At 37.9% G+C, this 13,063-nt stretch overlaps 1 protein-coding gene across 1 annotated transcript in view; it reads right to left on the bottom strand.

The window, feature by feature from the left end:
- DHFR (dihydrofolate reductase) overlaps nucleotides 1-13,063 on the bottom strand; it is a 34,407-nt gene that overhangs the window by 15,945 nt on the left and 5,399 nt on the right. Inside the window, exons 4-5 of the mRNA XM_012472171.3 lie at nucleotides 4,631-4,757; nucleotides 433-548 (exon numbers count right to left, since the gene is read on the bottom strand). Coding sequence (XP_012327594.1) covers nucleotides 433-548; nucleotides 4,631-4,757 — 243 coding nt within the window. The remainder of the gene's footprint in view (nucleotides 1-432; nucleotides 549-4,630; nucleotides 4,758-13,063) is intronic.

Here is a 13,063-nt window from a genome sequence, read left to right on the forward strand (position 1 = left end):
CCTCCCAGGTTCAAGTGATTCTCCTGCCTCAGCCTCCTGAGGAGCTGGGATTATAGGCATGGTACCACCATGCCTAGCTGGGTTTTTTTTTTGTATTTTTAGTTCAGTCAGGGTTTATCCATGAGGCTAGTCTAGAACTCCCGACCTCGGTGATCTGCCTGCCTTGACCTCCCAAAGTGCTGGGATTACAGGAGTGAGCCACTGTGCCTAGCCATTAAAAAAATATATATATATTATTTCCATAGGTTTTTGGGAAACAGGTTGTATTTGGTTACATAAGTTCTTTAGTAGTGATCTGTGAAATTTTGGTGCACCCATCACCCAAGCAGTACACAGTGAACCCAATTTTTAGTCTGAAAAGACATGCTCTTTTCTATAGTCTTAAGCAGGAAAGCCAAAGTGCTTCAGACTAATTAATAACATTATACTTACTCTGGCAGAAGTTTATATTTCTCCAAATCAATTTCTGGAAAAAATGTGTCACTTTCAAAGTCCTGCATGATCCTTGTCACAAACAGTTTAAGATGGCCTGGGTGATCCATGGCTTCCTTTGAAATAAAACAACATCAGTTTTCTTAATGTATGTCAAAAGACATAGAAATTCTAAGATTTATGTTTGATTAATTAAGTTTATACTAGGTATTAAAGATATGCTTGGTACTGCCAAAGAATATTATTTAAATATCCTATTCTTTCATCTGGGGTGCTGCAAAGTGTGCCTTAGTTATATTGAGAGTAACACTAACCATTATCAATAATTATGAGAGCCTGAGTTTAAATATAGTCTGGCCTCCATATAAGAACTTTTTTTTTTCCTTGAGACGGAGTTTTGCTCTTCTTGCCCAGGCTGGAGTGCAATGGCGCAATCTCGGCTCACTGCAACTCCTGCCTCCTGGGTTCAAGTAATTCTCTTGCCTCAGCTTCCTGAGGAGCTGGGATTACAGGCATGTGCCACCATGCCCGGCTAATTCTGTATTTTTAGTAGAGACGGGGTTTCTCCATGTTGGGCAGGCTGGTCTCGAACTCCTGACCTCAGGTGATCCGCTCACCTCAGCCTCCTAAAGTTCTGGGATTATAGGTGTGAGCCACCTCACCCTGCGCCTGGCCAATAATTATGAGACTGAGTTTAAATATAGTCTGGTTTCCGGTTTGCTTACAAGAACTTTTTAATTTTAGCATTCTCTTTTATTGTTTTCCTTTGGCTGTTAAAAGAGCCCTAAATTATCAAGATGCTCTCCATAGAAAAATTTACATACACGTATATGAATAAGATAGTACAATTTAACGAGACCTTGACTGTGGTAAACCCCAAGAGCATACTTAGTACATATACATAAAATTTAGTAACGCTTCCAATTCTCAAAAGATAATTACAATACTAGTAGGTAGGTAATTTATTCTGCTTCTTGTTGCTAACAATTATATTAATATTTGGCTTTATATTGTACATGACTTTTCTAACAACTGCCTAAAATACAGTTGATAGTTTCTGTAGAAAAAGCTGCCCTGGAATGAGCATCTTAAAATTCTCATTCATAAAAAGTATGTCTTAATTCCAACTCTAAGAAAGCAATAATTCTTGATCGCAAATAGCCTATAACTCATAGAACTCCTGACTCTCAAGCAATCCAACTGCCTTGGTTTCCCAAATAGCCTGTAAGCTATTTAAGATCAAGAATTACTGCTTTCTTAGAGTTGCAATTAAGAAACTAGATATAATTTTATATAAAAATTTTAAAACAATTACATAGAAATTATAAAATTTTATATAGATATAAAAATATATACACACATATACAGATCCAAGTGTGTGTTATTTTTAAAATTCCAAATAAGGGAACAGAACAAATTTTATCTTCAATACATCATTTTATATTAAATCATTGTTTGCTACAACCCAATAGATACTCTACCAAAATTTAAAAAGTGGAATGCAGTAGTCCCCCCTTATCTGCGGTTTCACTTTCCAGTTTGTTTGTGGTCAACTGTAGTCTGAAAATATTAAAAGGAAAATTCTAGAAATAATGCCTAAGATTCAAATGGCATGCTGTTTCGAGTAGTGTGAAGAAATCTCGTGCCATTCTGCTGTCCTGTCCAGGAAGTAAATTCTCCCTGCACTTCCTGTCTATGTTACCTGCCCCTTAGTCACTTAGGAGCCATCTGGATTAGACTGACTGTGGTGGCATTGCAATGGTGGTGCTCAAGGAAATCTTAAAATAAGATTTTATTCAAGGAAATAATAAAATCATAATGGCCCCAAAATGCAAGAGTAATGATGCTGGCATGTTGTTATAATTGTTCTAATCTAGGGATTACTGTTGTTGTTAATCCCTAACTGAATTTATAAGTTAAACTTTATCATAGGTATGTATACATAGGAGAAAACAGCATACACAGAACTTGGTAATATTTGTGGTTTCAGGCATCTGCTGAAGGTCTTGGAATATATCCCCTGAGAACACGAGGGGGCTACTGTAGGGCTAACTATGGCAGCATTTGAAGTTCTGTAGTAAAGTTGATTATACAACACACACCTTCTGTAAAGGGCCAGATGGTAAATATTTTAGGCTTTGAGGGCCATAGGGTTTCCTACCTTTGTAAGCCACAGACAGTACTGAACGAATGGGTAGGGCTGTGTTCCAATGAAACTTTCTTTACAAACATAGGCTGGGAGGTCTGATTTGGCCCATAGGAAGGTAAGCCCAAATGATATCTACAAGCTGCTGTGATGTGAGGTAGGTGGATAATGTAAAAATATCATTTGAAGGTTCTACTTCCTATTCATCTATATATATATATATTAATCATATTATATAAATGCATTTACATACTTATGTTGTAAATGAATACATTATAAAGTGACTATGGTAATGAATCATTCGAAGTGTGGTAGGTATTGAACAAAACAAATAACTTGTTTTCTTAGAAGAAATTCATACTTGGATGGAAATATCAAGGAACAATGTCCGTTTTCTTTTGTTATAAATGGGGAGAATAAGAGGTTATAGAAACAGGAGCCCAACAAACTGAATTTTTTTTTTTTTGAGACAGACTCTCACTGTTACCCAGGTTGGAGTGCAGTGGCACGATCTCAGCTCACTGTAACCTCTGCCTCCTGGGTTCAAGCAATTTTCCCACCTCATGAGCAGCTGTGACCCACCATCACACCTGACTAATATTTGTATTTTTAGGAGAGACGGAGTTTCACCATGTTGGCCAAGCTGGTTTTGAACTCCTGAACTCAAGCAATCCACCCACCTTGGCCTCCCAAAGTGCTGGGATTATAGACATCGATGTCTATCTCTTCTTTCTAAAATAATTTCAATGTATGTATGTTACCACAAGACTCAAATGGCAGAAACTGATTTTTTCTCCTCCTCATAAACATTATTTTCATTAGTGTTCTAGAAGGCAAAAAATTTTGTTATCCTCAAAAATTTTAAAGCTGGAAGTCATTTGGTATTAAAAAAAAGAGTATATTTTCTTTTTTATATACTGTTTTTCCTTATGCTATAAAATCATGTCATCTTTCTCCTGTGTCCTCACATTACATGCAAATTGACTGAGGAAGTTTACTGCTTGTAATAAATTCATATACATCTAGATAGTATATATCAACTGAGAGCCCCAAACATTTCTCAGTAAGAGACGTATTCATCTTCAAAGACAAAGGGACAACTAGTGTATCTAGAGTACATTCAGGGAGTAGAAACCAGTACAGTACAAGTACAATTCTCAGGAAAGGATTTAGAGTGGATTTTAAATTGGAAACATCAATTATTCTTTGATTTAAAAGTAGACTGGTATTAGGGAGATGCTGGTCACAGGATACAAAATTTTAGTTACATAGGAGGAGTAAGTTCAAGAGATCTATTGTACAACGTCTATTATTCTACAGTTAATAACAAATACTTTCTTGCAAATTGCTAAGAGAGTAGATTTTAAGTGTTCTTACCACATAAAATAAGTGAGGTAATACATATGTTAATTAGCTCACTTTAGGCATTTTCCACTATATACACATTTCAAAACAAGATGTTGTACATGACATGCAATTATTTGTCAATTAAAAAGATAAATAGGCTGGGTGTGGTGGATCATACCTGTAATCTCAGCACTTTGGGAGGTCAACTGCTTGAACCTAGGAGACTAGCCTGGGCAACGTGGCGAAACCCTGACTCTACAAAAAAATATAAAAATTAGCTGGGCATGATGGTGTGTGCCTATAGTTCCAGCTACTACTTTGGAGGAGACGTGGGAGGATTGCTTGGGCCTGGGAGCTCAAGGCTGCAGTGAGCTGAGATACTGCCACTGCACTCTAGTCTGGGTGACAAAGCAAGACCCTGTCTCAAAAATAAATGAATCAATAAATAAAAGATAGGCTGATACAGACTAAAATATTTATTTTTGCATTTTTATTTAGTTTGTATGATAGTATAAAACAACAAGTAATTTGAATTGACAACAAATAATTTACAGTACACATAATGTGCTGCTTCCTATACTCATGGCTTAATTTTTTAAAGGTTCAGACAATGAGTTATACCTGTTCCACCTCCTTTAAATGTCAGGGAAGCTGAAAGAAAGTAGAATAAAACATTTCTTTTTATTTACCAATAACTTTACTTACCTTATAAACAGAACTGCCACCAATTATCCAAATCATGTCTACTTTATTTGCTAATTCTGGTTGTTCAGTAAGTTTTAAGGCATCATCCAGACTTCTGGCAAGAAAATGAGCTCCTTGTGGAGGTTTCCTGAGGTTAAAAAAAAGAATTACACATAATTTTTGTAAAATCCATCTATACTAGTCAAATAATCTGACTAAGAAGCAGTGATTATAGAACTAAAATCGCCGGGCACGTGGTGGCTCACACCTGTAATCCCAGCACTTTGGGAGGCCGAGGCGGGTGGATCACGAGGTCAAGAGATCGAGACCATCCTGGTCAACATGGTGAAACCCCATCTCTACTAAAAATACAAAAAATTAGCTGGGCATGGTGGTGCATGCCTGTAATCCCAGCTACTCAGGAGGCTGAGAAAGGAGAATTGCTTGAACCCAGGAGGCGGAGGTTGCGGTGAGGTGAGATCGCGCCATTGCACTCCAGCCTGGGTAACGAGCAAAACTCCGTCTCAAAAAAAAAGAACTAAAATCATCATAAATATGAATCCTTTTAACAAAAAGCAGTTAACATCAGTATGGCCTATGACCAATAATTCAACCTACATTTGTACATCTATGGTTCACAATGAATCATAAAACAAGACCACATGACATCTTGTGATATCTCTGGTAGAAAAACATCAGAATAGGAGTTATTTCCGGAGAGATGGGATAAAGATTAACTGGGATAGTTCAGGAGAGAACTTTCTGGGGCTGATGGATAATATTCTGTATCTTTGATAGGACTGGGGTTATGCAGGTATATACATTTATCAGAACTTAGCAAATGTACTTTTAAGACCTATGTGTCTCATCATATGTAATATTTACTTCAAAAGAAAAAACTGTAAAAGAAATACTGAATCATTAATGGTATGAATGATGAAATATTTAGGTGGAAATACACTAATGTCTGCAGTTTATTATGAAATGCATAAATGAACAAGACTGATTTGATGGATGAATGAATATGTGATGAAACTAGTAGAGTAAAATGTTAATAGTAGATCTAGGTGGTGGGTTTACTGTAAAGTTCCTTCTGTATGTGTGAAGATTTTCCTGATAAAATATTAGAAAAAGAGTGATATGTATGAATGACTGCAGAAAAGCTTGGAATGACATTTAGATTGTTAATATGTCGTTACCTTTGGGAATGGAGAAATGATTTTCATGTTCAAACAATACAGAAATGGGTGTAGTATTAAAAAATGAGCTTATTATTACTTATGTAATTAAAATCCCAAAGGGAAGAAGTTAATTAATTTCAGTGTTTACTCAGGGGTGGTCCAATATTTTGGCTTCTCTTGGCCACATTAGAAGAATAACTGTCTTTGGCCACACATAAAATACATAACCATTAATGATAGCTGAGGGGCTAAAAAACAACAACAAAAAAAACAGGTCTATGCATAATGTTTTAACAAAGTTTACTAATTTGGTTGGGCAGCATTCAAAACCATCCTGGGCCACGGGCTGGACAAGCTCTGTTTACAGTGAATAGCTTAATCTCTCCCAATCTCTGAAACTATTTTGTTGGTTGTGGTGGGGGTTGCAATTCCCTTTATAAATGATGAAATATGTAGAACTAGGCTTTCATAGTAATTAGATACACAACAGAAATTACAATTCAATGTCAAGTTTTTAGCCTGGTGCTTTAACAAGATTATATAATTGCCCTTGAACTCACAGTTATAATAATGATTAATCAAGAACTAACAGGGACTATTTATTCTCTTGATTGCCTCCTCCTTCTCCCTCCTGATACATATTTTACTTATTTCACTCTGTTATTCTTAAAAGAATTAGGTTAGAGCAAAGACTATACTTTGACTCAGGCTGGAAAAAGACATGGAGGCCAGGGAGAAGTTAAATATGTCCAGGTATTTCCAAAGGTATCAGGGCAGGTGCAAAGACCAGGTTGGACTAGGCTCTTCATTCAGTGAGAGAATTAAATCTAAAAGAAACAAAGATTTGGAGTTGGGAGAGAAGACAGTTTAGTTAATATACAGATAACACAGAGCTGTGACAGTTTTAGATAGTAATTGTAGATGTGATGACTTCCTTGCCCTTTTGTAGTGAGTCTAGAAAAGAAAATGAAGAACAGATTAGCCCAGGTGGTGGCTCACGCCTGTAATCCCAGTACTTTCGGAAGCTGAGGGGGGAATGACCTGAGGTCAGGAGTTCAACACCAGCCTGGCCAACGTGGCAAAACCCTGTCTCTAATAAAAATAGAAAAATTAGTTGGGTGTGGTGGTGTGTGCATATAATTCCAGGTACTCAGGAGGCCGAGACAGGAGAATGGCTTGAACCCAGGAGGTAGAGGTTGCAGTGAGCGGAGATCATGCCACTGTGCTCCAGCCTGGGTGAGAGTTCAAGACTCTGTCTCAAAAAACCCCAAACACCAAATAAAAGATAGAGCAAAGTTAGAGATTTAACTTAAAGCAAAGGTATGAAGAATATGCTTCTGTAAAATGTGGCTATTTAGTGGTTTAGGAGTAAGTTTCACAGGAAACACTGGACCTCCAGGTAGGTAAAAAAGAACATGCAAAAAGCTCAGCAAGTGTTTGAGTTCATCAGCCCTTACATGGCACAAGTCCTAGAAATTAATACAGTAAATGACAAATAGCAAGCATCCAATATAGTGACATATTTCACTGCTGAATTTATTTCCTGTGATTATTTTAAGCCAATCCAGACTGGATTCCCTGACAATGGAGAGTTGCTTTGTGGTAGTATAAGTATTCTGTGTTAAGAAATGTGTGGACATGCTTGATGTTTTTGTGATTGAGTCTTAAGGGTTTGCATGAAGACTAAATGAGATAAGGTACACAATCCATTTAACTGGCAATCCTATGTGGTTCTATCATTCCTTTTTATAGACGAGGAAACCGAGACTGAATGGGTAAGAAACCACTGGCCACACACCCAGAAATGAAGGACCTGGAAGTTAGAACTCCAGCAGCCTGACTTTGAAACTTGAGATGCAATGTTACAAGGACAAAAGACTTCAGCTTGTGCCTGTAGGCTACAGGGGCCTCTGATTCTGGGGCCCTTAGACATTAGGATGGTGGGGCTTAGATTAGGCAGAACCCTCTGACTCTTGTCCTCTGGCCTTATCTGATTATCCCAGGGTGCCATATAAACATTATCCCTTTTTCACTGTTTCTGACTTGAAAGATAATAGGATGACAGATGGAATTCTGGCTCAATTTCCCTGGGGAGTGTTGGGAAACCACTTAAAAACAAAAAACCTGCCTGGGCAACGGTGGCTCACACCTGTAATTCCAGCACTTTGGGAGGCAGAGGTGGGCGAATCACCTGAGGTTGGGAGTTCAACACCAGCCTGACCAACATGGAGAAACCCTGTCTCTACTAAAAATACAAAATTAGCCGTGTATGGTGGCACATGCCTGTAATCCCAGCTATTTGGGATGCTGCGGCAGGAGAATCACTTGAACTCAGGAAGCAGAGGTTGTGGTGAGCCAAGATTGCACTGTTGCACTCCAGCCTAGGCAACAATAGCAAAACTCCATCTCAAAACACACACACACACACAAAACCAAACCACCACCACCACCACCAAAAAAAAAAACAAAAAACAACCAGACCCTGAAATAGAATGGTGTCTTAACCAGAAAGCAAAAATACATTAATTTATGAACCTTCATACTCAAAGAGTGGGGTTTCCTACTAAGCCGTACCTCATTTTATCGTGTTTCACATACACTGAGTTTTTTTTTTTTTTTTTAAACAAATTGAAGGTTTGTGCCAATCCTGCACTGAGCAAGTCTACTGGTGAAATTTTTCCAACAGCTTGTGTTCATTTTGTATCTCTATGTAACATTTTGGTAATTCTCACACTATTTCAAGCTTTTTCATTATTATAATATGTTTTGGGGATCCTGCTGTTACTGTTGTAAGTAACTGTTATCATGCCTTTATAAGACGGTGAATTGATAAATGTGTGTTCTGACAGCTCCAATAACTGGCTGTTCCTGTTTCTCTCCTTCTCTTCTAGCCTCCCAATTCCCTGAGACACAACAATATTGAAATGAGGCCAATTAATAACCCTACAATGACCTATAAGTGTACAAATGAAAGGAAGAGTCACATATTTCTCAAGAAAATCAAAAGTTAGAAATGATTATGCATGTCAAAAGCCAAGACAGACCAAAAGCTAGGCCTCTTGCATATAACAGCCAAGTTGTAAATACAAAAGAAAAATTCTTGAAGGAAATTAGAAGTGCTATTCTAGTGACAATATGAATGGTAAGAAAGCAAACACCCTTATTGCTGATGTGGAGAAAGTTGAGTAGTCTGGATAGATCAAACTAGCCACAACATTACCTTAAGCCAAAGCCCAATCTAGAGCAAGACTTTAACCCTCTTAAATTCTACAAAGGCTGAGAGAAGTGAGAAAGCTATAGAAGAAAAGTCTGAAACTAGCAGTTTGGTTCATGATGTTTAAGGAAAAAGCTGTCCCCATAAGAAAAAAGTGCAAGGTGAAGCAGCAAGTGCTAACACAGAAGCGGCAGCAAGTTTATCCAGAAGATCTGGCTGAGATCACTGATGAAGGTGGCTACACTAAGAACAGATTTTCAATGGAGACGAAATAGGCTGCTATTCAAGGAAGATGCCCTCTAGAACTTCATAGCTATAGAAGAGAAGTCAAATGCCTAGTTTCAAAGAACAGGCTGATTCTCTTACTAGGGGCTAATGCAAGCTGGTGACTTTCAGTGGAAGCCAATGCTCATTTACCATTCTGAAAATTCCAAGGCCTTTAAGAATTATACTAAATCTACTCTGCCTGTGCATTAGAAATGGAACAACGAAGCTTGGATGACAGTACATCTGTTTACAGCATGGTTTACTAAATATTTTAAGCCTGCTGTTCAGACCTGTTGCTCAGGAACGAAGATTCCTTTCAAAATATTCCTGTTTATTCTGCAGCCCATGGATCAAGGAGTAATTCTGACTTTCATGTCTTATTAGTTAAGAAATACATTTTGTAAGGCTATAGCTGCAATTAGATATGATTCCTCTGATGGATCTGGACAAAGTAAACGAAAACCTTCTAAAAAGGATTCACTATTCTAGATGCCATTAACAACATTCATAGGAGATCAAAATATCAACATTAACAGGAATTTGGAGTAAGCTGATTCCAACCCTCATGATGGCTTTGAGGGGTTTAAGACTTCAGGGGTGGAAATGACTGCAGATGTGGTGGAAATGGCAAGAAAACTAGAATTAGAAGTGGAGCCTAAAGATAAAATGGAATTGCTGCAATCTCATGATAAAATATCAATGGATAAGGAGTTCCTTCTTGTGGATGAGCAAAGAAACTGGCTTCTTGAGATGAAATCTATTCCTGGTGAAGATGCTGTGAACATTGTTGAAATGACCACAAAAGATTTAGAATACTACACAAACTAAGTTAATAAAGCAGCAGCAAGGTTTGAAAGGACTGAGTCCCATTTTGAAAGAAATTGTTGTGGGCAAAATGCTATCTATCAAACAGCATTACATGCTCCAGAAAAATCTTTCATGAAAGGAAGAGTCCATCAATGTGGCAAACTTCATTGTTGTCTTATTTTAAGAAATTGCCACAGCCACCCCTGCCTTCAGGAACCATCACCTTTATCAGTCAGCTTCCAACAATAGCAAGGCAAGACACTCCACAATGAGAAGATTATGACTCACTGAAAGCTCAGATGATTGTTAGTATTTTTTAGTCATATTTTAATTAAGGTACATGCATTTTTTTAAAGATGTAATGCTATTGCACATCTATTAGACTAAATAGTATAGTGTAAATATAACTTTTATAGCACTGGGAAACCAAAAAATTCATGTGACTACCTTTATTGTGATATTTGCTTTATTTATTACAGTGGTCTGGAACTGAACTTGCAATTATCTCTGAGGTATACCCATATTAAAAATTGGGTATGATCCAGCCTCATTGTGAAATACTCTGTAGCCACTAAAAATATTTACATGACTTTATTTCCTAATATATTGAGGGGAAAAGAGGCAGGTTACAAAGTGGTACTAGGTGGGATCGTTCTATTTTTATAAATCAACTATGTACTATTCATTCTGTGAAGATTTCTGAATCCCTACTTTGCTAGGGGTTATGCTAGATTCTGGGAATAGAGATAAAATATGCAGTCCCTGCACTCAAAGAGATTGTGATGGCAGTCAGAAATGTCTCAGCAGTGATTATAATGTACGAAAGGATATACAGTGAAGATGTGCAGGGGACGCTACAGGGGATGCAGGGCAGGGATGATGAGGGAGAATCCTCCTCAAGTCATGATTCCTTAACTGAGTGTCAAAGGAGATAAAAAAACATGTGCAAAGGCACAGGCATGACAGACTACAATAGAAGTGTAGTACAGAATGTTATTTTAATTATATGGAAGTTATTTAATACAAGAAAGCTCTGACAAAGTTAAGGGTAGAAGAAAAGTAAACTGTGGTGAGGTTTAAAACAGTAAAAAGTATGTTTAAAAAGTAAACTGTGGTGAGGTTTAAAATGTCCAGTAGGCTGGATGTGGTGGCTCCTGCCTGTAATCCCAGAACTTCAGGAGGCTGAGGTGGGTGAATCACTTGAGGTCAGGAGTTCAAGACCAGGCTGGCCAACATGGAGAAATCCCTTCTCTACTAAAAAATACGAAAATTAGCTGGGCGTGGGTGGTACACGCCTGTTATCCCAGCTACCTGGGAGGCTGAGGCAGGAGAACTGTTTGAGCCAGGGAGGTAGAGATTGCAGTGAGCCAAGATCACACCACTGCACTCTGGCGTGGGTGACAGTGGGTCATTCTTGTCATACCCAACTAAATTAGAGTTGAGGGGCCGGGGAAGAAAGCACTTGGGGTATAAAACATTGCTCTAAGAATGTAATTCTCTGTGAGCCTGACTGCTGGTACTGCTTGTTGTAACCTGAAACCAGTTTTATCTAAAGCTTCTAAGATAACTTGCTGCAACTCCAGAACTAATTTTGCCTACCACTTGCTGCTCACCAGTTGGTGGTGCCACATCCCTCAAACCTTAGTAATGCCAATGAACTTTCTCCAAGAGCAGTAACATTTCTCCTTTTTAATAAAACCTCTAACCTTCCCTTGTTCTTCAGACATATGGAAGGCCACTTGTACGCATGTATGCCCTAAACAGCAATTCTTTCTTCCCAAAGAAAATGTTAAATTTAGAAATTCATCTCAACATTTTTATTTTGCCTTTGATAATACTAACAGGTTGGGACAGCAGAGCAAGGCGAAGATAGGAAAAAAAAAAAGGAATCCAGAATAAAGTCAGGGGAGAGGAGAGAGTTGATTTAGGTGGCAGGGGATTTTTGTCTCAAGATCCAGGGAAACAAGAACAAAGTAATATGTTAAGGTGAAATTGAGATCATGAGTCTGTTCACTGTGATTTCATTAATATTATATTAATGTGTATGTTCTATAAGATATAAAGTAGCAAGGCTGGGGGGTAGGAACTGATGTCTATACCCTTCTGTGTGCCAGAAACTTTAAATACAAAATTTCAGTGAGTCTTCAAAATCACCCTAAAAAGTTGTCATTATTCATCTCATTTAATAGTTAAGGAAACAGGTTCAACAAAGCTTTCTTGTAACCTGCCTAAAGTCACAAAGTTACTAGGTGCCATAGCAGATATCAGAAGCCAGGTCAGTCAGTGTTTCCTACTCTAAGTGTGTGAGTGGTAGGGAGAGAGAGAACTACAGCTTCAAAAATTTTTTATGATCTCACTATCTCAGAGATAGTGAGATCATAAAAAATTATAACTGATAGTGAGATCATAAAAAACTGTAACATGAAATTTAGTTAACTTTCATGGAAGGGAGACTATTTAAATCTTAAATCATAGAGGCAATTTTGGATTTTCTAAAGATGGTGTCAAGGATATGGCATTGCAATAAAACTTGTTTATTTAATATTTGGTTCCAAAGAGTTTTTTTTTTTTTTTGAGATGGAGTTTCACTCTATCAGCCAGGCTGGAGTACAGTGGCAGGATCTTGGCTCACTGCAACCTCTGCCACCCAGGTTCAAGCGGTTCTCCTGCCTCAGCCTCCTTAGTAGCTGGGATTACAGGCGTGTGCCACCACGCCTGGCTAATTTTTGTATTTTTAGTAGAGTTGGAGTTTTGCCATGTTGGCCAAGCTGGTCTCGGATGCAGACCTTATGATCTGCCCACCTCGGCCTCCCAAAATATGGGGATTACAGGCATAAGCCACAGTTCCTGGCTGGTTCCAAAGACTTTTAAAAGCTACTTTATTGATATAAATCATATACCATAAAATTCACCCTTTTAAAGTGTACAGTTCAGTTATGTTTAGTATATTCACAGAGTTGTGCAAGCATCACTCCTATCTACTTT

Source organism: Aotus nancymaae, unplaced genomic scaffold (assembly GCF_030222135.1).
Source record: "Aotus nancymaae isolate 86718 unplaced genomic scaffold, 86718_ANA_hifiasm-v0.15.2.pri h1tg000014l, whole genome shotgun sequence".
Taxonomy (NCBI): Eukaryota; Metazoa; Chordata; class Mammalia; order Primates; family Aotidae; genus Aotus; species Aotus nancymaae.